General features: G+C 39.9%; 1 protein-coding gene across 1 annotated transcript; it reads right to left on the bottom strand.

Moving 5' to 3' along the window:
• Positions 1-11,220: 11,220 nt before the first annotated feature.
• On the bottom strand, positions 11,221-17,915 carry LOC141445207 (uncharacterized; the record flags this gene model as incomplete). The annotated part of the gene is made up of 3 exons (XM_074110993.1): positions 11,221-11,334; positions 14,677-15,440; positions 17,797-17,915. Coding segments are annotated over 3 exons (890 nt in total), but the record flags the coding sequence as incomplete, so codon positions are not given.
• Between the last annotated feature and the right edge of the window lie 10,008 nt (positions 17,916-27,923).

Raw genomic sequence — 27,923 nt, 5'->3', positions numbered from 1 at the left:
GGCTTCAGTACACCAAAATACTAGCATCCTCATGGGGCCTCAGATACATGTTACACTCTCTTGTGCCGAAACCTAGTCTCTGGATGCAAAGGCCCGTCTGATGAACTTGTAAATCCGCATCGCTTCTCGAAAGTGGATGCAGATAATTTACAGGGGCAGAAAATACGAATGTTTGTTCTCGGTCTTGAATGTTTAATATGTATTTAAGTATGTATTTATCTATATAAGTATGTTTGTCCGTTGCTTGGTATCTATATTAAAAAGCTTGTTAGTTGGGATAGGTCAATTTGTGTCAAGTGAACCCATGATATTTATATATTATTTATTTATTTTATATTTAAAAACGTTTTTTCAATAAAAAGACTCGTCAACATTGTATACCCTTTTTAATAATGCTAAAAAAAACGAAGTAAGTATAGCAATTGTAAGGTCGTGGGTGAAGAAATAAATCGTTTATAATCAATTGATATGCACCTTCGTAAAGTAACGCCTAACTAACTAACTAATTTGGCTCAGGGACCCAAAGAGGGTCTTGGCCTCCGAAACGAGAGCATGCCATCTGTCCCGATCGTGACAGCGCAGCCTCTTGCCAGTCGTCGACTTGGAGACGTCGCAGATCCGCCTGGACACTGTCCTCCCAGCGGTACCTGGGTCGCCCAACCGGGCGGCGACCAGTCGGTCGTCCCACGTACGCTCTTTTGGCAGCCCGATCCTCTCCCATTCGTAGTAGGTGGCCGAACCAGCGAAGTCTGTGTGATTTTGTTACGCCGATGATGTTGGGTTCAGCCACCAGCTCCTGGATCTCTCTGTTTTTACGGATCCTCCACGTGCCGTCGTCTCTCTTGACAGGTCCCAGGATCTTACGCAAGACCTTCCTTTCCGCTACAAGGAGTTGATATTCCTCTTTTTGTGTTAGTGTCCAGGCCTCACAGCCAGGAATACAAAGTTAAGGATTTATAAAGTAACGTCTGATGCCAAAAAATGTTTTAATCCTCCATTTCTAACTAGTTAAAGTAATGACTATAGCGGCCGCCAATATCGCTCGCTTTCTTAGTCGGGCGCGGATAATGAAGATGGATGCGGGTTCGGTCCCGCGATGATGCGGACCGTTCGCTGGTAGTTGATGTTGTGAAAAATGGCATCGCAAATAGTGGTTATAAAAGAGGACAGCAGGAATGCTACTTTGTACTCGTACAGTCAGCGTCATATAGTACGTAGCAGTCAAGATCACCAAAATTTGAAACATACAATAGTCATTACCAGTGACTCAGTCAAAGCGGTCAAATTGTTCGAGACATCCATCGTGTACAAATACCGGAGCACGCACGTCGCCAAATACTTTATAACATTCAAGCCGACATTAGTACCGTAGCAGCCAAAGTATCCAAAAGTATGGGACACCACAGAAAAATTGACTTTATTACATACCGTATAAGGTCCAATGATCTAGTTAGCTAGTCATCTTTAATACAACGTGAACGGTGTTCCATTTTCAGTCTCTTGGTGCAAAATGCACATGTCATTACCTTTTTAATTAAATAAAAACTCTTTTATAATGTAATTATACTGGCCAATTCAAGCCATATTTAAAAGAATAGAATAGAATAGAATATAATAGAAACGTTTATTCGCTAATTCCAAATTAATAAGTAAACAATAAAAACAAGTATATAAAAATATTAAAAAATATTAAAAGGAAATCCGTTAATCCGAAATTCTGACAATGTAAATAAAAATGTGAAAAAAGGCGTCAGGCTTCAAATGAAAGAGACGGAACGATCACTGACAAGTTGGTACTCTTTTCGGTGATTGTCAAAAACAAAAAGTCGAATCTTAACGTGTTACCCAACTCAACTCGAGATTAAACCTTAAACCTTTTAAATAAAGCTCAGTTTTCTAGTGTGTCCCATACTTTTGGATATTATGGCTGCTACGCTACCAGTGGTGATGTGCGTGCTCCGATTTATTTGTACACGATGGATGTCCTGAGCAATTTGATCGCTTTGATTGGGTCAATGTTAATGACTATTTGGATGTTTCCAAGTATTTGGTGATCTTGACTGCTACGCACTATATGACGCTGACTGTACTGAACGCTGTTCCCACATGTGCACGTTGACCCAACTGAGGTAAGCGATTATATTATGTTAAAGAGATCACCCATCTCATTATAACATTATTTTCGGAATATGCATTTACCAGATTCGAATTTAGACATAAACTGTTGTTACAAATCATCCATTGCACCCGTACAAAAAAAATTAAAGGACAGTTTCGCATTTAGCAGTTACTCTTATCAAAATAAGAGCGTATCGGACACGCCCAAAATAGGGTTCCGTAGCCATTATGACAAAATTAAGTAATATTTTTCTAAGGATTTCGTATTTTATACGGAATCTTCCAAGTTTATATACATTTTATACCTTAGGCTGCTATTTACTCTTAAACTACTAATAATTCTCAAGCAAACTTAGCCGTTATAGTTTTCCTTGAAAATTTGATAAACTTACTACCATCCTGTTTTTTTTATATTTTTCCACCCACCGGTTTAGATTTTAGAGGGGGACACGCCTATTTTAATGAAACTTTGCATTTAAAAGTTGAATATTTCGCAAACACGTCACTGAATCAAAAAAACGTCTTTGAAAACCCCTAATGGTTTTAAAACATCTATCTAACGATACCCCACACTATAGGGTTGGATGAGAAAAAAAAATCACCCCCACTTTACGTCTATGGGAGGTACCCTAAAAAAATATGTTTTTGAATTTTTTATTGTACTATTTTGTCGGCATAGTTCATATATATATCAAGCCGCAGACGGACAGACAGACAGACAGACTGACAGACAGCCAGACATGGCGAAACTATAAGGGTTCTGATTTTGCCATTTTGGTTCCGGAACCCTAAAAAAGGGTAATAAACCCTATGCAGTTCGATTGAGTCGGTGTCGTGCCGGATTTAAGAATAGATTAATCTTACTTATCACGCTAAGTGCATGGGTAATATTTCTGCTTCTTCGTTATCAGCATATTGTCTACGGTGGCCGTGCATCACAGATTTGCATGTTGCAGATTTGCGAAGCTGGGTTCCAGGTTCATGCCCATCTAGGGTGGTATTCCTACGTTTGGCTTCCATCGGGTCTCCAATAGGCTTTAGTAGCTCCAACATCATGTGCGCGACAGACTGACCAGGCCATTACCAATTAAGCTGCGTAGATCTCCTACCGATGTCGAACTTCCAGTGTCTGCTTCTACAATGTTGTTTGCTAGCTCCTCTGTCCACCAAAGGCGACTGGTAGAGACATGAACGTCCGCCATTACCAGTATCTTAAGTTTGCGTGATTTTGTTAATTTTCTTTTGTACAATAAAGAGTTTACATACATACATACAATAAGTAAGAATCACAAACGATCCGACCACAGGAAATATACTACCTAATTCGAGTTCTAACATTGCCCTTTATTAAAACAATACTCACAGCATGTTATTATAAAACATAGTAAGTATTTAGTAGTAATAATTATGAACACACAGCTTTATTTATATCAAGTTAGTCAACTAGTTCAGACGTTTCAGCCAGCTCATAACTCATATCTCATGCGAAAAACGACTGTGGGTTATATCAGCAAGGAGGAAACGGCGTCGCATAAATAGTAAAAACGCCATAAATGTTCTGTTTCTTGATAGGTAAATAGCTTTATTATGAAACTAGATTGCGTAGGAAATATAGCCTGACAACACAAGAACTACAGTAAAAATAACCCCTTTTGTTTTTCAAACAAATGTGAGTACTACAAGGAACCACATCCTTTGTATGTCTGTAGACCTTGCTTCAGTCATCACTTTTAGTGATACCACATGCCTTTATTGATAGCAGTAATGCAAATTAAGGCAGTTGTCTCACCGCCGGCGAGGAAACGATTGGCTATCGACTATTTTCTCGCTCAAGAAACGAACAAAAGATATAAGATCCTGTGTGAGTAAAAGAGACATATATATTAATAGTTGATCGCTGGCGGTTCACACTGCCGGCGAGAACTCGCTCTTACATCTTTTGTCGCAGCGACAAGAGCTATAAAACTCGCTGAGCAATAAAACTAGCTCAGCGATACTCGCTCAGCACTGTTAGCTTGGCGGCCGCCCGGCTCGAGCGAGTGGAGCGAGTAATCGCCCGTCGTGCTCGAACACTCGCTTTTCACTGCTCGCCCACTCGTTTCTAGTTACTCGCTCTGCTCGCTTCTCGCTCATCGTCGGCGGTGGGACAAGTGCCTAAAATGATTGTGGTCCAACGATATGGACCTCAGCAAACACCTGAATCAACATAATTTGACGACCGGGTAGTCCAATGGTTAGAGAACCTGCCCACGAAGCATGGGGACCCGGGTTTGATCTCTGGTCGGGACAGATTTTTTTTTTCAACAAAAATAGAACCGACTACAAAAACCTTGAAAGTATTTTTAACCCCCGACGCAAAAAGAGGGGTGTTATAAGTTTGACCGCTATGTGTGTCTGTCTGTCTATCCGTCTATCTGTCTGTCTGTGGCTCAGTAGCACTTAAACGGGTGGACCGATTTGAATGCGTTTTTTTTATTTGAAAGCAGGTTTTCTAGCGATGGTTCTTAGACATATTTCATCAAAATCGGTTTAGCCGTTTTTGAGATATTGAACTTTGAAGTGACAAAGTCGGGGTTTTCCAACTTTTTGTTGGTTAGGTTATCTACTAGTTTGAAGTCGGTGCCTGAGCACGAGCCAGCAGGTGCGATCGAAGCCCAATATTTATAGTAAGTAGGTAAGCAAGACGACTAATAATAGCTCCATTCCTCCTGGCTCATGTATATTTTTGAATGGGGACGCTCGATTTTAATGAAAATTTTCACTTTAAAGTTGAATATTTTGCAAACAAATCACTGAGTCGAAAAGTCGTTTTAGCAACTCTCTAATGATTTTAAAAGACCTATCCAACGATACCCCACATTACAAGGTTGGATGAGAAATAAAAAATCACCCCCTTTACGTCTATGGGAGGTACTGTAACAATTTTTTTTTCTAATTTTTTATTGTACCATTTTGTCGGCATAGTTTACATATATAGTTGTGCAAAATGACAGCTTTCTAGAATTCCCTGAGAATAGTCCCTGAGCAAAGCCGCGGACGGACAGACAGACAGACAGACATGGCGAAACTATAAGGGTTCCCTTTTTGTCATTTTGGCTACAAAACCCTAAAAACGGCGCTATTACAGCTTATGATTAGTGACTATAAATTCGTACATAGGACTTGAGTTCGATTCACAAAAAGCCTTGTTTAAAGTGTTCCTCAATAATCCGTTCAAGCGGGGACGTATCTGAATATCGAAAATTTGTATAGGTATCTAAAGTTAAAAAGTCGACGGTCAAAATATCAAAAGTAGGATTAGGTGGAATCACTCCATAATGAGTACATCATCCCAGCCTATATACGTCCCACTGCAGGGCACAGGCCTCCCCTCAGAATGAGAGGCTTGGGCAGTAGTTCCACGCGGGCCCAGTGCGGATTGGGAACTTCACACACACCATTGAATTGCTTCGCAGGTTGTGCAGGTTTCCTCACGATGTTTTCCTTCACCGTAAAGCTCGTGGTAAATTTCAAATGTAATTCCGCACATGAATTTCGAAAAACTCAGAGGTGCGAGCCGGGTTTGAACCCACGATCCTCTGCTTGAGAGGCCATAGGTCAAACCACTCTGCCACCACGGCTTTATAATGAGTACACCACCTGTTATTCAATTCCTTGTATTAAACATGTGAAAAAAAGACGGTTTACTAATGTTTCGGCGAATAACGTTTGGCAACCTGTTTCATTTCGCAACTTTTCATTTCCCAATTGTTTAATATTTATTTTCTGAAACTGTAAATATTTCAGGATTTTTATAAAACTAACCTAACCTAACCTAACCTAAAGGGTTCTACACGATGGCCCTGAAATAAATCCTGAAATATTAACAGTTTTAGAGTTTGCGAAATGAAAAGTTGCGAAATGAAACAGGTTGCCAAACGTTACGTTGCGAAAAGGTAGTACTCGAAAAAGACTAAATTTTCAAAACTTAAGAAATAAAAAACCGTCGATATTTTAACTATCGATATTTCAATTTTCGATATTCAGATACGTGCCCGTTAAAGCAGTTTTATTGGAATCGAAATATTCCGTTTTGATCCCATCACTAGGTCTATTGTAGTAAAAACAATTTGAAACGTCAATATCGATAAAAAAGGGAGTTACTTAAAGCGATAAATGTCAGTCGGTGCTCAACAGGCGGTGAGGTCTGGCAGGCAATTAGGTAGCGGGATCGCCAGTCATTTGAATGTCATTGTCGCTTTTCAAAAGAAAATCGCTCTTTTATTCGTGAAAATAGTAACGCTGGATAGGGCGGCACGGCTGCTCATTTTAAGTAAACTTATACGACGCATTTGCCACAGTTCACGTGAAACATTCACTAACCCCCGACGCAAAAAAGGGGTGGTATTTGACGCCAATGTCTGTCTGTGTCATCGTAGCTCTCAAACGAATGAAATTAAAACGAACTTCCTCACGGTGGTTTTAGCTATATTTTAAAAGTGGTTTAGCCGTTTTTGGGATATTTCAAATTCAAATCATTTATTCAGTAAGAAGGCCGCAATAGGCACTTTTTCACGTTATTTTTTTAAACTACCAGCGCTTTCGGAAAGACCATCATTGCCAAGAAGAATGCGCCGCATGAAACATGGCAGTCATTATTTTAAAATAAAATAATTACAAATAAAATACTTAAAAACTACAGTATAAAATTAAAGAAAAAAAAGGAAATAATAATAATACAGGAATGTATGGTTCAGTTACAAAACTAAAACTAAACGTGTAACTATAATACATAATATTGAACTTTGGATTGACAATGTCGGGGATTTTTCAATATTTCTGTTATTTTACGAATATTTTCAATGAACATTCATCATCCCTACGCCTCACTATTCGGCACAGGCCTCTCAGAATGAGAAGGCTTGGGCTTTAGTTCCCACGCGGGCCCAGTGGAAATTGGGAACTTCACACACACCATTGAATCGCTTTACACGTTTGACTAGGTCCATCACGATATTTCCCTTCATCGTAATGCTCGTGGTAAATTTCGAAAGTAATTCCGCACATGAATTTCGGAAAACTCATAGATTCGAGCCCGGGTTTGAACACACTATTCTCTGTTTGAGAGGCCATAGGTCAAACCACTAGGCAGTCCGTAGTTACGGTATGGTTTATGTCAATCCAATTTATGAAAAGTGTAAACAAAGACGCCATTTACCCGACCATAGACATTTAGTGATGTGAAAACCTAGAACCTATTGCAAAATCATTAATCTGTTCAGTAAATAGATTAATTTATTAATTGAATAGATTAAAGTATTTTTGTCTATTTTATTATTTACAATAATTGAATTAATTCCAAAGACTGTTTATTCAATTATTATTTATAAGTAGTAGTAACCATTTTTTAATTTTAATGTAAGTAAATAAAAATCGAGCATTAATCGATTTTTTAAATGTTTAATTTTCCACCATCTCTACGCTAGTCTATGCTACAACAGATTATACCTATGTTTCATTCAAGAAATAACATCAGATTTTGACGAAGATTTTTCAAATGAAAATTAAATATTGAAATCAAGTGAATTTTGGTAAAAAAGATGATTATACGTCTAGTTAAAAGACACGTCACAACAAAAAGTCGAAAATTTCCTTAAGTGTTCATACACTGGTACACTTTCCCTATATCGTACTGTAGAACAACGGGAACAGAATCAGACTTCATCTTTTCAAAAACTAATAAGCCACTGCTATGCGCTTATTAACTTTCGGATAGGTAATGAAACTACGACTAACTGCCAGATAAATGATCATGGACAAGCCTCAGGAGCCTTTATTAGTGTAAACGATGAGGACAGGTGCTCATTAGCGCCCCCTGGCGGATGACAAAGCTCGCTCGTTACGGCGGCCGAACTTGCGAGTCGTGTTACAAGTGATATTGCATTTTTTATCGCGCAAGCCCTTTACACAGTGCGGCTGGTCAATAAACCACGTGTAAGGGTGATTACAGATGGACTGCGTTCTGACTGCAACGTAACTGCCAATTATCGTCTGATAATATACTTTTTATTATGGTAGAAAAGCAAAGGAGCATTATCATCCCAGCCTATATACGTCCCACTGCTGGGCACAGGCCTCCTCTCAGAACAAGAGGGCTTGGGCCATAGTTCCCACGCGGGCCCAGTGCGGATTGGGAACTTCACACGCACCATTGAATTGCTTCACAGGTTTGTGCAGGTTTCCTCACGATGTTTTCCTTCACCGCAAAGCTCGTGGTAAATTTCAAATGTAATTCCGCACATGAATTTCGAAAAACTCCGAGGTGCGAGCCGGGGTTTGAACCCACGACCCTCTGTTTCAGTGGCGATAGGTCAAACCACTAGGCCACCATGACAGCAGCAGTGGTTTGCAGGTGGTAGGACCTTGTGCAAGGTCCACCCGAATTCCTACCACCATCTTGCTCGCTAATCCTGCCGTGAAGCAGCAGTGCTTGCACTGTCGTGTTTCGGCGTGGAGAGTAAGACAGCCGGTGAAATTATTGGCACTTGAGGTATCCCAACTTGGGCTTCTAGGTTGGCAACGCATCTGCAATCTCTCTGGTGTTGCAGGTGTCTATGGGCGGTGGTGATTTCTTACCATCAGGAGATTCACTTGCTCGTTTGCCATCCAGTCGAATAAAAAAATGACAGAGTAGTCGTGGTTATCGGTTGTAGATCTGTTATCATGTACAGTCACCAGCACCAATATCTGATACTACAAAGCCTGCATAAATATCTGCAGATACGACTCTATTTCTAGGGCCGGCGGTACGTGTCAGATATTTTTGCAAGCTGCGCTATGGCAGATAATGCAGGTGAATGTAGATAATATCTAGTGTAAAAACGTCGTAGTCTAGTCATTTAGTCCATGCAAACGGCTCAGGCCTTTTCAACAGTCGTGTCCTAATCGTCACGTGTAAAAAATTGCCCAAGATGATACTCTCACATGACAATCCTTCAGCGGGATGACAGTACATTACCCAATGGCCTTGTTGAACTGAAGTATATTGCTCACTCTGCACTCGACAAATCGCGGGATCAAACCGACCTGGGATTGCATCGTGAGTGGGACGCTTTTTCAACGGTGAAATTTTCACTAGACTGTGTTACCTGGATCGGTTTACGATAATTTGTATTCACACATTATAAAGACCAAATTGAGTCGCGGATAATTCGAAAAACTTGCACGGTTAAAAGGATGTGAAATCCTACACTTTCAAAACGTCGAGCAATTCAAAGATTAATTACGTAGTTAAGTTAGTTGAGTGTTAGTAATATGAGTACTACACAGTACTAAATTCCCACGGGTTTCCAAAGCCGTTTTGAAAATGCATGTACAAAACTTTGTTTTTCTAGACAATGGTTGGAGTAATCCCAACAAGCTTTATCTGTTCTGTTCCTACACACACACACAAACATTACGCCAGTACTCCCAAATGTGGTGGCAGAAAACACGAAACGTTACCGCTTCGGAGCTACTTTTAGCAATTTTAGATTTAAAGTTTAACAAAAACGGTACAACGGTACGGTTGCTAGCCTGTCGCCTACGGTATACCTTAACCTATATCCTTTGTCGCCTCTTACGACACCCACGGAAGAAATAGAGAGGTGTAATTCTAACCCGACACCACACGGACACACAGACATACAGCGGTCAAACTTATAAGAATCTTCTTCTTGCGTCCAGCAGCTTTAACCTGGAGCTTAACATACCTACACGCAACCTTTCTTACTTACACTTTGTGAACAACACACACACGACAAATTTAATCCACGCGTAGGTACATGTCGATTCACAAAAGCTGGCACGAATGGATTGAACGAAAGTAATGTTATTGGGACATTTTTGTAGGAAAATGACACATGACATTTTCATATTTGTGTGATGTGTATTCAAATAGGTAACACATCTGTATCTACTTTTATTCACTCATCAATCCATTCGTGGTGCAAATTTCGAGCCAATCTTGTTAATCGACCTGTGCCCAAACACTTTTAAAGTATATATAAAAATATTATAAGGTTCATATTAAGTATAGATGGTCACAAAATAATACCTAAATCCCGCTGTAAGAGATTCTTCGAACTAAACTCATCAATTTTCAAAAGCAAGGTAACTTATTAACCAAATAGTAACTATCTTAAAGGTCCCCCGGGTTCTAGGAACAATACAATGTACACGGCACCATTAGCATGATAACGAGATCCGGAACTTGGCCGGAGTTCCGGAAATCGAAGTTTCGAGTTGGAACCAGCGGGGCCTGGGGGCTGGACAATAATAAGCGTATTAAGCTCTTGATTTGACTAAACTGTTGATGGCACAGAACTAATATTATTATAACAGGGATAGAAATGCTATTTCCTTTCAGTATAAGCCGGGATTTAATTATGATCATTTACATATATTGCTAAAATTATTTCGTTGTTTTGAATTCATTGCAACGGCTATGGCCACAATTATGTACTTAGTGAATATGAGTGAGAAACGCGAGAGTTTAAAATGAAAGAACGAGCGTTGTAAATCACGTAATGTTTTCCGATATTTTGTAACTTTATTTTATTTAAAAGGAATTAAGTATTTATCTAATCAATTTCTTGAAAGATTCTCATTCACAAGATGCTTTTCAAGCAATTGGTGCAATTTACATGATTAATTTATTCATGATAAAGCCAGTTAAAAACAAACGTAGCCAAACAAATAAATTGCCTGTCATCAAATAAAACGACTAAACAATTATTTCGCAAATTCCCAATTACGACCGTTTCAATTTAATCGCAATTAAACCGAATTAATTTAAAAAGGCCGGTAAGGCGCCCGTGCCATTCATCCCGTTTGATTCGTAACGAGACAATGGAAAAATATGACCCCGGGTATTTGTTATTGTGAATATTCCATACCCCGAGGGTAAATTTTTATTAATATCCCTGAGTTAATATTGTATTCATTAAGGTTCACCATTAAGGAGATAATACATAATACAAAACATAAATATCGAGTAGAAGACATTCCAGGTACTTAGATGTTTATCTAATTTTATAGGTAACCTGAGAAGTATGCAGCTATGGAGCAAATGATACAACCGACTTACTTGGAAGCTAATTTATTACTCAATGTCAATATGGCCGAATGACAGTCGCGCGCGTTTGTTTCTGTGTTCGAAACAAATACACATCATTTCTCCACCGTCAATTTTAAGACCTGACAAGAAAAACACAAATAAACATCACACACAACATAATGATAACACTAAACCTTATAATCTATTTTTTTGGACCTTGGTCTAAGAGTAGGCCTACCGACCTGAGGCAGCGGCGGTGAAGGCAATGCGTCGCTAACAGTGGCGACTGGTGCGGCCGCCTCTGCTGCCGGCGCGCGCGGCTCAGCGCTGGTCTCGTCCTCCCCCGACAGGGCTGTGTCGTACTCGTCACTCATAACGTCAACAGGCAGTGTATCTGACTGCAGCGGTTTCACCTTCGGGGAAGTCGATGGTGGTGACGGCTGAGACGCGGGCGTCGCCTGGGATTGAGGCGGCAACGCCGGTGGTTGTACCGATGACGGCTCGTCGGCCGGTGGCAGATATATATCGCCATCAAAACCTTCACCCTCGTTGCTTAAACTTAAATGAATCCCTTTATATTTCATCATCTGGTCGAGATGACGCCTACACACAGTTTTATAGTCATGTGCGTATATTTCGAACATTCTGTTGCCTATCTTGCTACGTATCTGACCTAAAGTCCACGTCTCCCTTCTATCAGTAAACCATTTTACCCAGACATTTTCTCCCACATTAAAAATTCTACTCTTATGCTGAACAGTACTTGCTCCATCGCAGTTTTCTTTGCTTTGACCCTGAGGCAGAATAAGGTCCAATCGTGATCTCAAATTGCGACCCATCATAAGATACGCAGGTGTTTGACCTGTCGAGCAATGGGGCGTATTACGATATTCAAACAGAAAACCTAATAATTTGTCATGGACCTCACCCTGTGACCCAGTCGTTTCTACAATACATTTAATCATCTTTTTAGATGTGCGCACCGCATTTTCAGCAAGTCCGTTACTGCACGCGTGATACACGGGAGACGTGACGTATTGAATTCCATTCATTGAACAAAAGTGTATAAATTCAACTGAATTTATTTTAACGTCATTGTCTGATACAATAACCTGCGGTATGCCATATCTAGAAAACAGTTCCTTCAACTTCAAGATCAGCGCTCGAGTGGTGGTGCCATTACTCATGAACAAACATTCCAACCATTTACTATACGCGTCAATGACAACTAAGTACACCTTCTGGTAAATGGACATGTAGTCGATATGTATCCGATGCCACGGCGCGGGAGGCTGCGGCCAAGGCGCGGGCGCGGCGACGGGCGGCGCGGGCCGCACGGCCACGCATGCGGCGCATGAACCAATCCACCGCTCGATGTCGGCATCGATTTTGGGCCACCACATTTTACTTCGTGCAATACTTTTGGTCTTTACTATGCCTAAATGACCAGAGTGTAAATCTTGGAGCAGCTGATTTCGAAATGCCGACGGTACAACTACTCGATGACCTCGAAAAATGCAACCATGCTCCACTTCCAGATCTGCCTTGCACTGGAAATAAGGCAAGACTGAGGGACAATTCATTTTTCGCGGCCACCCTTGATTCATATACTGAATCACTTTTTTCAAAGTCGAATCATTAGCCGTCGCTTCCCTTAATTTCCGTAACGTTACTGGAGCTACATTGGCATCTAAAAATTTCAAGAAGGACATATCATCCTCCCCTGTATTTTCCGAATCTGACAACGGTGCACGAGAAAAGAAATCCGCCACGATGTTATCTGCGCTTCTAATATACTGCACCTCGTAGTTATACGCCGACAAAATGATAGCGTATCGCTGCAATCGCGACGCAGCCATAACCGATATCCCGTTATTTTTTTTTGAAAATTGACAACAGAGGTCGGTGATCCGTTTTTAAAATAAAAGGTTCTTGCCTACCATATAGATACTGGTGAAACCTTTTTACACCAAATATAATTGCGGTGGCTTCTTTTTGTATCTGGCTGTAGTTTCGTTCGCTGGAATTAAGCGAGCGCGAAGCGAACGCGAGCGGGCGCTCAACTCCGGTGTGCGGGTCGCGTTGTGCGAGCAGCGCGCCGAGCCCGGCGGGGCCCGCGTCCACGCTCAGCACCAGCTGCGCCGCGGGGTCGAAGTGCGCCAGCACGCGCTCCGAGCACAGCTCCCGCTTGACCGCCTCGAACGCGTCCTGCTGCCGCCGGCCCCACTGCCACTCGCACCCTGAACGTAGTAATTCGTGCAGGGGGGCTCAATAAGCTTGAAGCGTTCGGTACGAAACTACGGTAATAATTTACTAATCCCAGAAACCTCCTCACCTCAGTTACATTTGTAGGTGTCGGCGCGTCTTTAATGGCTTCGACTTTTTTCGTGCATTTTTGCAGACCGTTTTTACTTATTACGTAACCTAAATAGGTTACATTACTGCTAAAGAAAACACATTTTTCTTTTTGCAACCTTAAACCTGCGTCGCTAAGTCTGGTTAAAACCTCACGCAAACGAGCTAAATGCAACTCGTCAGTCGGCCCCGTGACGCACACGTCATCCAACCAACAGCTGACGCCCTCGATGCCCAGCAACAGAGACTCCATAGCGCGCTGGAAAATAGCCGGTGCGTTAGCGAGTCCGTACACAAGTCGCGTATATTTGTATAGACCTTTCGTAGTGCTGATAGTCGTAAGAGCCTGCGAACTCTCAGACAAAACGAACTGATTATACGCATTGCTAAGATCCAGTTTTGAATAACTCTGCCCACCACCTAATTTAGCAAATACCTCTTCTATGCGCGGCATAGGATACTTATCGATAACCATGTCCTTGTTTAATGTTACCGAAAAATCACCGGCTATTTTAATCTTTCCGTTTTCTTTTAAAACAGGTACAATCGGCGTTGCGTACTCCGAAAAATTAACAGGCACGAGTATGCCTAAGCTAACGAGCCTGTCGATTTCTTCCTCTACCCTATTTTTAAGGGCAAAAGGAACTGAACGTGGCTTGAAATACTTAGGTTTCGCGTTCTCTTTTAATTGTAGTTGGACTTCGAACTTATTAAATGTACCCAATTCCTCTTTAAATAAGTTGCTGAAACGTGCCAATAACTTGGATACCTCACTCGAGTTCTGCTCTGGTTCGACAAATTTATTATCTACAGCAATAGACAAATTAAACTTGGCCATAAAATCACGTCCTAACAGTGGGGGTCCACCATTTTCTATTACGTAAATTTTAATTTCTTGTTGTTTATTCAGATAAACAACTTTAGCTGAGAAAAACCCCAATGGCATGATTTTATGGCCATTGTATAGACACATTTTCAGATCGCTTTTCGACAATGGCAGACTAGCAAAATGCTTTTTGTACAATTTGTCACATATAACAGTAGTACCCGAACCTGAGTCGAGTTCCATATCCAGTTTCGTATGATTAACAGATACATTAAGTGATATTGGTTTATAATTAACATACCTCAAGCTCAGAAGTTCGCAATCCTTACAATCAACGCACTCATTAACCTCTGGCGCCAAAAATTCGGCTTCGACGTTATGCACAGGGCAGTCAGGTTTCTTAGAAACGCATACTTTCTTAAGGTGTCCCTTTACACCACACACTTGACACCGGTAGGTTTTGTAGCGGCACTTGCTAGCGTCGTGGCTCTTCATACCGCACACCGAGCAGAGCCTCGGCCTGGCGTCGCGGTTGCCGGCGGCGGCGGCGGCGCCGGCGCCCCAGCGCTCGCTGCCCGCTCGGTACACCGGCTCCTGCTTGACGGTCCCGTCCACTCCAGAGGCGCGCGCCTGCTGCGCGCACTCCATCTGCTGCGCCAGCTGCATGGCCTTCGCGAGCGTGAGCGTGGCGGCGTCCTGTTCGAACAGTCGTTCGCGTTCCTTGCCGGCGCGCAGCCCCAGCACGAACTTGTCCGTCAGCAACAAGTCCAACGCGCTCCCGAACTCACAGTGAACGGCTAATCCCCTGATCCGAGCCGCCCACTGTTCGACGCTCTCTCCTACGTCACGCCTCGCCTCGTAAAACTTACATCTATCGGCAAACGTACATCTCTTCGGTGAAAAATGCTCGTTGAGTACTTTTAGCAGCTCGTCGTATCCGACGGCGGCAACGTCCCGCGGATGCACCAAGTTCTTCAATAGTCGGTATGTCTCGTCGGACAAATGCGTTAGTAACAGCGCACTCTTTGTCCCTGCTTCCACAATCTTATTTAGAATAAGAAACTGCTGCAAACGACTGTGGAAAATCTCCCACTCTTGGGAATTATGATCGAAAGAATTGAGGCTCCCCAAATAAGACATGACTTTAAATTTTTTAAAGACACGTAAGACACACACACAACACACACACGCGGGTAAGACACAAATCGTCGCCAATGAGAAGTATGCAGCTATGGAGCGAATGATACAACCGACTTACTTGGAAGCTAATTTATTACTCAATGTCAATATGGCCGAATGACAGTCGCGCGCGTTTGTTTCTGTGTTCGAAACAAATACACATCAACTACATATTCTTCCGTAGAATGAGGTGGTTAGGTTAGTTATGTAAGTAAGTTAAAATAAAATGAGCGCTTCTCGCCAATAAACGTTACAGTTTGGCGAGTAACACTAAATGTAATGCATGTTTAATTGTTTTAAGTTAAATAAATTAAAAAAAAGTATATACTTTCCTTAATTTTATGTAATTTCCAAAATACGAACTCTTAATCTTCAGCATTAGGTATATCAGTTACAAAAACCGCCTTTTTTCTAAACAATGTAGGGCTTTAACATCTAGATGAGTAGTAGAAAATTAATTCGGATTAACATTCTTATGCCAGCCAATATGGCTGACGCAATATGGCTGTTACTTGGGGCCACATAGCTAGTACCGATGTTAGCGATCGGAACAAACCTGAGATGGTATTGTCTAACACACAAGAGCGCTACTTCTTAAGAGCGCTTTCACATATAAGCGTTTTTGTCGCGCGACTGAAGCGCTGCACAGCGAATCCTCACATTACAGCGGCTGTTCACAGTATTTGCCACCGCTAGGTGGGAGCGCTGCAGTCGCGCTTCTGTCGCGCGACAAAAACGCCTATATGTGAAAGCGCTCTTAAGAAGTAGCACTCTTGCGTGTTAGACAATGTCGCAGGAAATGATAATTTTATCTTTTCCCTAGAACAGCTCAGGGATTTGATCAAATCGCTAAGAGAAATGATGAAATCCATCGGCCATTGCTATAATTCTATCATTCCCCTAAAACGGCTCGGAGACTTGATCAAATCACTGAATTCCGCAAGGGAAATGATACAACGCGATGTTTTTTATCATCTCTCGGGACTTGATCATATTCCTAAATCTGTTTAGGAATTTGATCAAATCACTAGACGTGTTTAGTAAAATGTTCGAATCTAGTTGACTTAAATAACTCGTTTTATCTTTTCCCTAAAACAGCTCAGGGATTTGATCAAATTGCTAAGGGAAATGAAGAAATCCATCGGCCATTGCTATAATTCTATCATTCCCCTAAAACGGCTCGGAGACTTGATCAAATCACTGAATTCCGCAAGGGAAATGATACAACGCGATGTTTTTTTATCATCTCCCGGGACTTGATCATATCCCTGAGGAATTTGATCAAATCCCTGTTTTTATCATTTCCCTGCGACATATGGATGCGACTTAGAAGCGCTACAGTCGCGCGACATAAACGCCTATACGTGAAAGCGCTCTAATTCTTTCTTTTTTGGAATTAATTATTTCTGTCACACGGTACAAGACGAGGGTAGAGAAAGAAACGGTAAGGGCCATCGCGCACGTCAGCGCATTAGACAATATTAAGGACTCTGCTCAAGATTCTACTGAAAACTTGTAAAGTAAAAATATAAGAAAACGTTGATTTTGGAAAACACTGTTAAAAGCCTAAGCAATAAAATAAAGATTAACATTGCGCCAACTCCGACTTACTTAAGTCAGTTTGTGGTTCATCAATGGCTCCAACTGCGAAACGATGATTTGATGGTTTAACTAATAGAGTTAATCAAATCAACACAAAGCTTAGATTTTGATCTGGGGCATCGGTTAATACATAACTCAGTTTCGATTATTCAAATTGAGATACCATTATTAAACACGTTATTTAGCAGGAAAAACACAAGGAATAGCCTAGTAACCTTTGTGCAGAAGAATCTGGCAAGAAACTTAACAAGTTATATCTATAGTATTCTATAGCCATACATGCCATACATTGCACAGATAAAACAAACATCACTCGGTATCGGTTCGATTCGGTATCATAGGTTCTTTCACCCGCTTACCAGAGGCTCTCTTTCCAACTTCAGCGCAATTAAAGAGATGAAAGTAATGCTATGTCTCAGTACCTCCATAGTAGGTAATGTCATCACTCAATAATCATTTTATTTATTGTCAGAACATAAAATACAGTGATCATAATATGGTAGATATATACAAACATTGCACAGCGGCAACGTCATCCAACGGGTGATGTTTCGAGTGATATGATATTTCAGAGATGTAAAATATGATGTCGCATCACATAACGGCACTATTTAGCGCATTTCTAGTGACGATGCTGTACCTGGTATTCTCCCCTGGTGGAACAGCTGAGCACGGCGCCGGTGCTGTTGGTGAACTCGACGTGCCGCGGCGGTTCCTGTAGCGCCGGCACTCGCCGCGGCTCGGGCATGGCGCGCACTGCTGTAACAATACACGCGCCGGTTATAACAAGTTATACAACTAACAACACAACCTAATTAAATACCTAAATAAATGATCATAATAATTTGGTTGCTCCTGGTCTGCTACCCCAAAAAATTGGCTATTTACACGCCATACCATAAGTTATACATTTAGAATGTTTCGGAATAATTGTTAAGCTAGTAGGTAGGTAGGCTAAATATCCTTGGAACGATTTTTCTGGAAATTTTGATTGAATCACTCACGTTAGTCAAGAACCGTGGTGGCCATGTAGTTTGACCTTTGGCTTCTCAAGCAGAGGGTCGTGGGTTCCCGGAGTCGCAACTCTTGAGATTTTCGAAATTCATGTGCGAAATTACATCCGAAATTTACCACGAGGTTTACGGTGAAAGAGACATCGCGAGAAAACTTGTATAAACCTATTTTAAGACTCTTTCGCTCCACTGATACGTGTGTCTAAACCACTAAACCGATTTAGATGAATTTCGGTATACCTACATATAGTATAAGTCCCGGGGAAGGACATAGAATAAATTGCATATTTCCCGCGGGATAGCGATAACCGAAATCCACGCGGGCAGTCAAGTGCAAAAATAAGTATCTATTCGAACCACTCAAAAATATGTTACTACGGCCTTTTTGCGTCGGAATAAGAGTCTGTGGTACTTATTTTTGAAACTTTGAATAAGTTAATATTTTTACAAATAGAATTTTTATTATCAGTGAACAGTGTAATGTTTTTTTGGCGGTTAAACGTACAGTGATAAATACTACGGTTTTCAAATATTCTTAATGGACACTTTATAAGGGACCATTTAACCCCCTTCCGCTTTACCAGTATTTTTGTAACACCATGTAAATGAATTGCTCCTTTAAAATACTGGCGTAGAATCTCAGAGAAATCTTAAACATGTTAATATTTACTACGTATATCCAAAGCAGTACTCGTAAACCTCATTTCATTCAACGTTACACACATTGTATCTGATACACGTCGGCTTGAATGTAATTTTGCAAAACTGTCCTATTACGGTCGAAGTATGCAGTAAAGCTAGCCGCACACTGCTCCGAAAATAATAAAGGAGAATGTCGTAAAAGTCGCACATAACTAACGCTGAGGCTACGCGGCCCCTTTTGCCTTCCACAGATAGAATTTGAACTGAAAATGGGAAGAGGGGAGTTCTTTTATTCATTCAATATTTACCAGAAACCATTATTTGTCCCGCGACAGATTCCGCACTTCCTTATTGGACACCTTGAAACGTCGGCGGAAGTAACGGTAACAAGATTTTGTTAAATTCAATGCGGACCATACGTGGAATACGTTGGAAATTATGTATGGGACGATTAAGTACTAGATTGTAGTATATAATCTACAGTCAATCAATTAGGACGTCCACCAACGAGATGGACGGATGACCAGACATATGTCGAGTGACAATATATTTTGTTGTGAAACAAGTTTTTTTTTCCTAGTCGACATTTGTAGTTTTGTCGGTAAATCTTAACATGAGAGATTAAAGCTGTATCAAATTTGCGTTACAATATGTAGTGTTTCGTGGTTAATAATATACGCGTATTTTTTAAATGTCTCTCTATAAAAGTAAGTATTGCTATATTGATAAGTTTCTATGAATGGCCCAGGAATCGAATTGCTTGACTGTACCTACCTGTAGGTACTAAAAAGTCAAATTAATTTTCCGGTTTTCTGGTGACACAATTGCTTTGGTTGCGGGTGAGCTAAGAACGTACTTATTTCTAGTTCATTAGCTCCATTATGGGTACAATTTTATCAATCTAATAGCTGTTACACGCGACTCCGTCTGCGTAGAATTCGTTTATCGCTACCCCGAGGAAATCATGCAATTTTCCTGGATAAAAACTATTCTATGTCCTTTCCGGGTAAGCATACTATCTTTATACTGAATTTCATCTAAATCGGTTCAACAGTTTAGACGTGAAAAGGTAACAAACAAACAGATTTACAAACATTCTCATTTATAATATTAGTGGATATGTCAATCGTAAACCTACGGATCCAATCACGGCGCGATAATAGCCAGATGCATCTGCTATCTGTCGAGGTTATAGTTAGAGGCGGCCGCAGCTTCGTTCGATTTCCGTTTAATTTCACGACAACCACGACTCCTCTACCTACAGCTATACAGCCTTTGTATAATCACAAAGTCCTTATCTGTATAACTATCTGTAGAACTTGACAGGGCAAAGGCATTTCCTGACTAGCGAGCGTCTCATTGGTGCCTAATTGTGCTGGAATGGAATCCGCCTTTCCTAAGGGTGGGTCCATCATTAACGTATCATTTTAACGTATCATTTTATCTCTGCAACCGTAGCACCGAGTATCATGAACGTTAGTTCGGACGCGGAAACATCGTTTAACGCGCAATGATGCAACATTGTATATCTCATTCTTGCATGTTTATTTATTTATTTCGGGAATCACGGAAATAGCTCGAAGTACAGGTTTTTGGGGACGAACAATCGATCTAGCATGATTTTATTTTAGCGGTTATAGTGTTTAAATTACAAACCGCACGTCTAGGATTCAAATCGCGGTCAGATGAGACTTCGTTCTTTTACTTTTCTTTTTATTTAGCCACTAAGACCCACTAAGACGCCAATATTTACTGGCGTGTGTCTTAAATTTATATGAACAAATGTACCTACTGCTTGTAAAATTCTAAGCACTTGTTCGTTATAATCACAACTAAACACTCAGATAAACAAACTGAGCAAACAAGAGGTTCTATATTGGCTACGTCTGCACCGCTTCCGCGTGCGCTCACGAATCACCCTCAGGCTAAACGAATAGGACTTATAACACGGCTTGATTTAATGCTGCGCGTTTTTAGGGTTCCGCACCTCAAAACACCGGCACAGTTTAAGTTGGATGGGTCAGTACAAATTCGTATTTATCTTAGAATATTCAGTGTTAGTAGAGCCCTGGTTCTAAGTAAAATGTACGCAGGGTGAATTCGTTTTAGATTGGTCACAAAGGGTTTATCTTCGAGCAAAATTTTGTCTCTAAACTTGATGATTAGGATTTTACATTTTGTTTTTTACATAAGTCCCATGTGGTTGGGATAAAAAGTAAACTTTGTGTTATTCCAGACTTTCATCTTACTACAGCATACCAAATTTCAACCAAACCGGCCAGCTGTATTAGCTACATTTACAACCTTAATAGGACAACAAATCGATACAGATAACTAGGTACAAACCGATCCCAATACCAATCCTCACACTTATTCTGATTGACTATAGAGTCAATCATGCACTAAAAAAATTTAACTGACCATAAATTACAAACATAATCTTTAATTAGCATAAAGGTAGGTAGCAATCCAATATATCGTCGAACTGTTCAGCTATAAACAATAAGACATCAATAACAGTACGCCGCCATGCTTTGCTTGGGGCAACATGAAGCAATATACAATCGCACGTCACAGCGTTATAGTCAATGTTAATCTAACTGTAGCACGTTCTTGATAGAATCGAGCTATGTTAAGAGAGATTCAAAATTGAACCCACGTAAATAAGTTATTGGTCTCCACGCTGTATACTTATTATTGGTAACACATCTGAGCACTAGTTTCATCTAAAAATAGATAACTTGGATTGTTGTGGCCAGAACATAGAGTCAAATAATAGAGATATGGAATACGAGTAACAAATAAAAAAAAACATAAATAGTGTCAGCGTAGAACTTTCTACCGGAGTTAGGGCTTGGAGAGCCTAAAGCAAGTAGTATAATATCCTATATTATAGGTATCATGTAAGCTGCCAGTTCTATCCTACAATACCTATGAAGAAACTAAATATTCGATACGACCTACGAGTGAAGGAGCGAAAGACAGGCACCAGCGATTGTATTGTACAGACTGGTTGCAGCGTTGTACTACTGATTGGAGTGTAAATTTTGGGGTTTGTTAATCAACTATGCTAGGCAATATAGGGCGGCAGTCAGCGGAAAAGGCAATGCACGTCTGCCTAAAATGATCTTAGTGTAGCTCGCCGAGCTTATGGTCCACTGTCCCGAATAATAGGGTGAGCCTTAACAACCCAGAATAGCAGAGCACGTTACAAGCCACAAACCAGCAGCTACTGTCCGTATCTATATATTCTAAAAGGTGGCCCCCCACAGTTTCCCTTTACCAATGCCACTTGAGACAAATCGAGAGGTTAAAGGCATATATTTTAAGTTCATTTTTAGGGTTCCGTACCTCAAAAAGAAAAAACGGAACCCTTACACACTTTGTTGTCCGTCTGTCTGTCTGTCAAGACCCTTTTTCTCAGGAACGCGTGGAGGTATCAAGCTGAAATTGATATCGAATACTCATATCTGCGGTCCCTTGAAGCCCTGAAAAAATCAAACTTCTAAGTCAACGCAATCAAAAGTTACAGTCATTAAACAACGTGATTCCATACAAATTGCCGTGCACTGAAAACCTATAGGGTACTTCCAGTTGTCCTAGAAACTTGAAATTTGGTGTGAAGGTAGCTATTATAACACAACCAACTAGAAAAGTCTGAAAATCTTGATTTTTTGTCTGTCTGTAAATATCACTAACCAATATAATCTGACCCCACACTGCGTACGTTTTGCTTAGGAGCAGGGCTCTGCTTACACTGGATGAATTAAATCACTCGGAAAAAGCGGGAAATATCTTCAAGACACGATTCCCGTTTACATACCTATAAATGTGTACGGAACCCTCGGTGCGCGAGTCCCACTCGCACTTGCCCGGTTTTTATATTGTATTTATTGACATTGAGTCGGTTTAGTCAAATAGAACTCACTTATCTTTTTTTTAGTTTTCTAGACGGGCGATATGTAAACCGGCTAAGCAGGTGCCGGACGATGTAAGATAGTAAGCGCGCGGAAGGAGCAGGCACAAAAAGTGTGAGAATAACTGGTGTTTTTTTTTTTTATTTATTTATTGAGAAACAAACAGTCATATATAAACATGAAATTGAAGACAAAGAAATACAAACAGACCTATAGTTCCCTTAATGAGTCATATAAGAAAACGTGACAAACACACAAAATTGTTTATTAAATATTAAACATAATAAAAATATTTGGCGGTCCCAGCAACCACGTGGTGCTATTAGATAGATGGATTAAATAGGCAGTTAAATTTAAATTTTAGTTTTAAGTTTATATGTAGATTCCACTGCATTTGCAAATTAGGGTACACGATAACCAACAAGTTAACATATATTGTACTGCTAAAGTCCCATTTTGATTTATCTATTGGATTGTTCGCCCCCAATGAATTGACATTTAGCAAATTATTGGACCGTAGCGACGCCCTTTGACGCGATTTACCACAATTTCCAATATTTGAGGTTATTCCATCCCTTCCCGCATACAACCATCATTTCCCCGTGCAAGAGCGTTCGTTCAATGTATGTATTGACTGTGTTCGTAGACAGTGCTACAACGTATGCTCGTAGGCCGCGTAGCACCCAATTGGTAGCAATGTGCTACGATGCTTTATAGAACCGTCGTACAGTACAGACACGGTTCTAAAATCAACGATAGCAACGAAATGCAAATACAAGTTACTCCCCTTGAAACATATTGGTTGAATAACGCAGAGGTATATAGGTATTTATTTTCAACCATATCACCGCACCCAGTTTTAAACGTATTGTGCAAAACACTTGATGAAGAATTGCCATTCACGACATTTCCATTAACATGTTCAACATGTTTTCATAAATAATGACAGTAAATAAAGGGAAAAGGGAAAACAGGTTCCCTAATTTGAGCGAAGTTTTGTTGAATTACAGAAAGATGTTTAACAAACCGGCTTAAACATTTTAAGCTCTTACAACGAAGGAGCGCGTAGCTATAAATTATAAGAGACTTTATTTTTTTAGCAAACCTTAAAAAAAGAGAATCGTTGAATAAAATTTTAATTGTTTGAATAGTATTTGCCTAAGATTGCTTTTATTCACTGAAATAAAGACTTGAAGTGTGTATTTATTACCGAACCGGTGTCGCCGCTTTTGTGACTCTCCTGCTATCAATGCGCACATAGTTTCACGTGTTTTAATTGGTTTTATTCAATTAATAACCTCATTAAAATCTTAGTTTGATCTTTGAAAATGAAACACCTGTCTAGCTCTTTAGCCAGATAAGTTTCCCACGCTTTCAGCTTTAGTGATACTTTCTCCTTAAATCCTCCTTAAGTCTATTCTACTAAAATCTTATAAGGGTTTTTAAAACACACATTGAACCTAAAGCAAAATGTTGTATTGGGTTTTATTTTGACAATCTTAATACAATACATTAATAGACAAAACAATTTTGAACAAAACAGGGAGTTTTGCCGATATGAAAACCAAATTTTGAACAAAACAGGAAGTTTTGCCGATATGAAAACCAAATTTGCGTTTCGCCTTATACCGCGAAATATAGAATGAAAGTAGTTTTCCGCGATAAAGCATAATATCAATATCTTGAATGGCTTTCGTTTATTCTTCGCGGTCGTAATGTCATTGTGTCTCATAAATATTTACATAATGCGAGTCAGCAGTCTGTGCGTTTGTTTATTTGGCAGATTTGCTGAGTGTTGTTGTAAGAAGCGGCTGATTGCGGATAACGCTTAGGACAATTGCCAGTCGAATAAGAATGTATTTTTAAGAGACTTGGTATAATTGAATGTGAAAGGAAACCGTAATAGGGGTTTATTTGACACTTGTTTGTTGTGAGTGCAAGGAAATGTTAAGGAAGGAAATTTCTATATTTGATAACCTATGACACCCGTGACCGCGTGAAGGAAGCGGTAAAATCATTGCGATTCCGAGTGCGTCAGATAAAGGCCTCCGGTTTTAACAGTTTTATAACGGCAACTTTGAATTAAAGGTTTACTGATCTTCACCTACCATACACACATTCGCAAAAATAAAGCACTCAAAACACAGAATACTTCGAGACACGCCAAGCTACAAAACGCGGAAGGCGTTGATACAAAAACCTCTCACGGAGCAAGCATTAAAAAGCAATCCTCTTACTTTCTTAATAAAATTAGCACCTGCTGCGAATGTTTGCATCATTAAATACACATCAATGGGTTCACATGTATTGTACAAGCTCATTTCACCTTTCTTTTCGCGTTATTTACGACCAAACGGTACTATGGTAGCATATTTTGAATTGTTATCGAATATATCATTTGTATATAAATCATATCATACGACTTTTTCTGAACCTGAAAGTTTATGAGCAAGTGGATTACATGTGTGTGTGTGAGTTTGTTACTCTCACGTCAATGGCTGTTCGGATTTGGATGAGTTTTGGTATCTGGACGTCTGGAATAATATAATATGTATTTAATAAACAATAATTATTATTGACCACTTTTTAATTTGATATTTCCACGGGTTTGATGTGAAATCCCAAAATGTTAACTAATAAGTCTAGAAATAACTAAAACCCGTTTGTTAACGATATATGCCACTAACGCATTTAGTGTATTTTTGCTATATAACGCGTGATGAGCCTCGAAACTTTGATGGTAGTTGGGAATACAAATGACAAACCAGCCCGAGGTAAATCTACGCACCGATCAAATCAAGGGCTCAAAATCCCCTAAGTTAGCTCAGCCGTCAGAGCCGCCGTGGACAGAAACCGATGGAAACAAATAACCCATTCTGACTGTAGACCACCTGTTGACGACCACGATAACATCAATCATGACGAAACAACTAGATAGAAAGGCACTCGTGTTGGCTCCATTTGGTTACGGAACCCTAAACAGAAACCAGACCACAATGCCACAGGTCAGCACACAAGGATTTATAGCTAAGTGGAAAGGTGCGTGGATTCATTCAACGATCGCTCATTAGCGACACAATGGAACCCTAACAATACTCGCCAACATAATATGCGGTACTTAGAAGGGTTTTCAATTCCAACCTTACAGCGTAAACATAAAGTCGAGAGTTCGTTTTGTAGTCGCCTGTTTATTTCTGGGGTTCAATGTTGAGGAATAGATTGACAGGATTGTGTTTAAACCGTTTTCATAAATATTTAAGTCGTGTGTATTGCTAATTATAAAGTTTATTACGCTATAGATTTACAAATTTTGAACAAATAAGTTTTTTTAGGCAAATAAAGTACAGATAATAATAACCAGAATGTTAATGTGTCGCTCGGGACATTTCTTTCTTCGATCTTTTGTTTCGAGTTCCGAATGACATTAGCAAACTAGTTTATATTTAGGCCGGTTTTACCATTCATTGATAAATTTTATGTGTCGGATAAATGTGATGCCATCTCTGTTTATTCGGACAAATAAACAAAGACGGCATCACAGATATATGTCAAATAAGATAAGATTTTATATGAGAGCTGAAACAGGCCATAGGTGTGCATAAGTACAAACGAATTTATATACAGTGTTATTTTTTTATCATATTTCGATTAACGATCATATTTATTCGATCATAATTTATTTTGTTAATAGTGGCATATTTGCTGGTCTATGTTTTGTTTAAGTCTTATTTGCTTAAGTTTTTTTTTATATTGTGCCGTTTTTTGCCCAAATGTTTGCTACTTTACCCAAAATAACACTTTTACAACAACTGTAGAAGTAATACAACCACGGGAATACCGGTGCGAGCAATACAGCCGGCACAAAGACAAATAGGTCACGGAGGTGTGCTCAGAATGTCATCAGTGGGATATTGCGTCGCCTGCATTCCGCGGCACGCATTTTTGTGCCCAACACTATTTTTATTGACTTTAGGGGAAGCTGGAGATTGCACTAGTAACATACGAATGATGTCATTTTAAATGTTACGTTGCATACATTTTGTATGGAACTAAGTGTAACTTGCAATCTTTTAAAGACGAGTTGAGCTTATACTATACAGAGTGCTTCTGACCAGGGCCCAATAAATTACAAGCAAAGGTATTAGTGAATTTCAATACAAAATTGCAATTGGGCCCGTGGGGCTTTAAATGCAAGGTTTAAATTGTACTCGCATAACTGAGCTACATAGGTATAAATAAAAGGCATCAGATTAAGGTAAGCGTGACTTAATTAAGAGCTAAAAGGAATTGTTAAGTTTAATATCGTTTAACGACTTTAACCTTGTTAGAGTGGCCGGAAAGGACTGGATGCGAAAGGCGCAAAACCGGGAAGAATGGCGTGCATTAGAAGAGACCTACACTCAGCATTGGGTGGTGAAAGGTTGAAAAAGAAGAGAAGGAGAACGACTTAAACCAGCTTTTGTTTCCATATTTGGCCATTCAAATTTTAACATTTGTAGAAAAAAAATGTGTTATTGTAATTCAACGAATATTTTTCCTATTTAAGACTTAACTAAAAATTTGTTGCCATAAAAATACCTATCCTAATTCTCTATCTCTTTTGCAATTAAGCGATTTTAGTCTCGACTCTACCAATTATATCTACTACAATAACTTTAATAGCATTAGGGTATGAATAAATTAGCCAGGTAGCGCACATTAGTTTAGACCGTCTCACAGGTTAGACGGACAGCTGCCAGCGTTGTCTGCTGTACTACGTGAAATAAAACCAGAACTGTTCAAGTACATACAAAATACAATAATTTACGTCACAATGCGATCCAAAGGAGCCATAAATTGTCGTTACAACACAGCGTCATAAATTGCGTATTGGCTTAAATGCGCGGCGTAAAATTTGGCTTAATAATCATATTCTAAATTCTGAATGAAATAGATACAACAGGGTCACTATTTGAGCGTTTCAACCACCTCAATTATCGAGATACATTTTGTTTTGTCTGTAGAATTCGATGACATTCTTGATTATTATTTAGACGTCCTGTACTTTTATTATATAACCTGGAAGCTGTAACAGAATATTCTATAATGTAAACAAAAAATGTGCACACGTAAATCAACAAACAAAATAAACGTTTAAATAATGACCCTATTTCTGGTACAATATACATTGTTGAATTCTGCACGAATTTCCGTGT

The sequence above is a fragment of the Choristoneura fumiferana genome, unplaced genomic scaffold (assembly GCF_025370935.1).
Source record: "Choristoneura fumiferana unplaced genomic scaffold, NRCan_CFum_1 Sck3bRy_56;HRSCAF=226_pilon, whole genome shotgun sequence".
Lineage (NCBI taxonomy): Eukaryota > Metazoa > Arthropoda > Insecta > Lepidoptera > Tortricidae > Choristoneura > Choristoneura fumiferana.
This window is presented reverse-complemented; position numbering and strand designations above follow the sequence as displayed.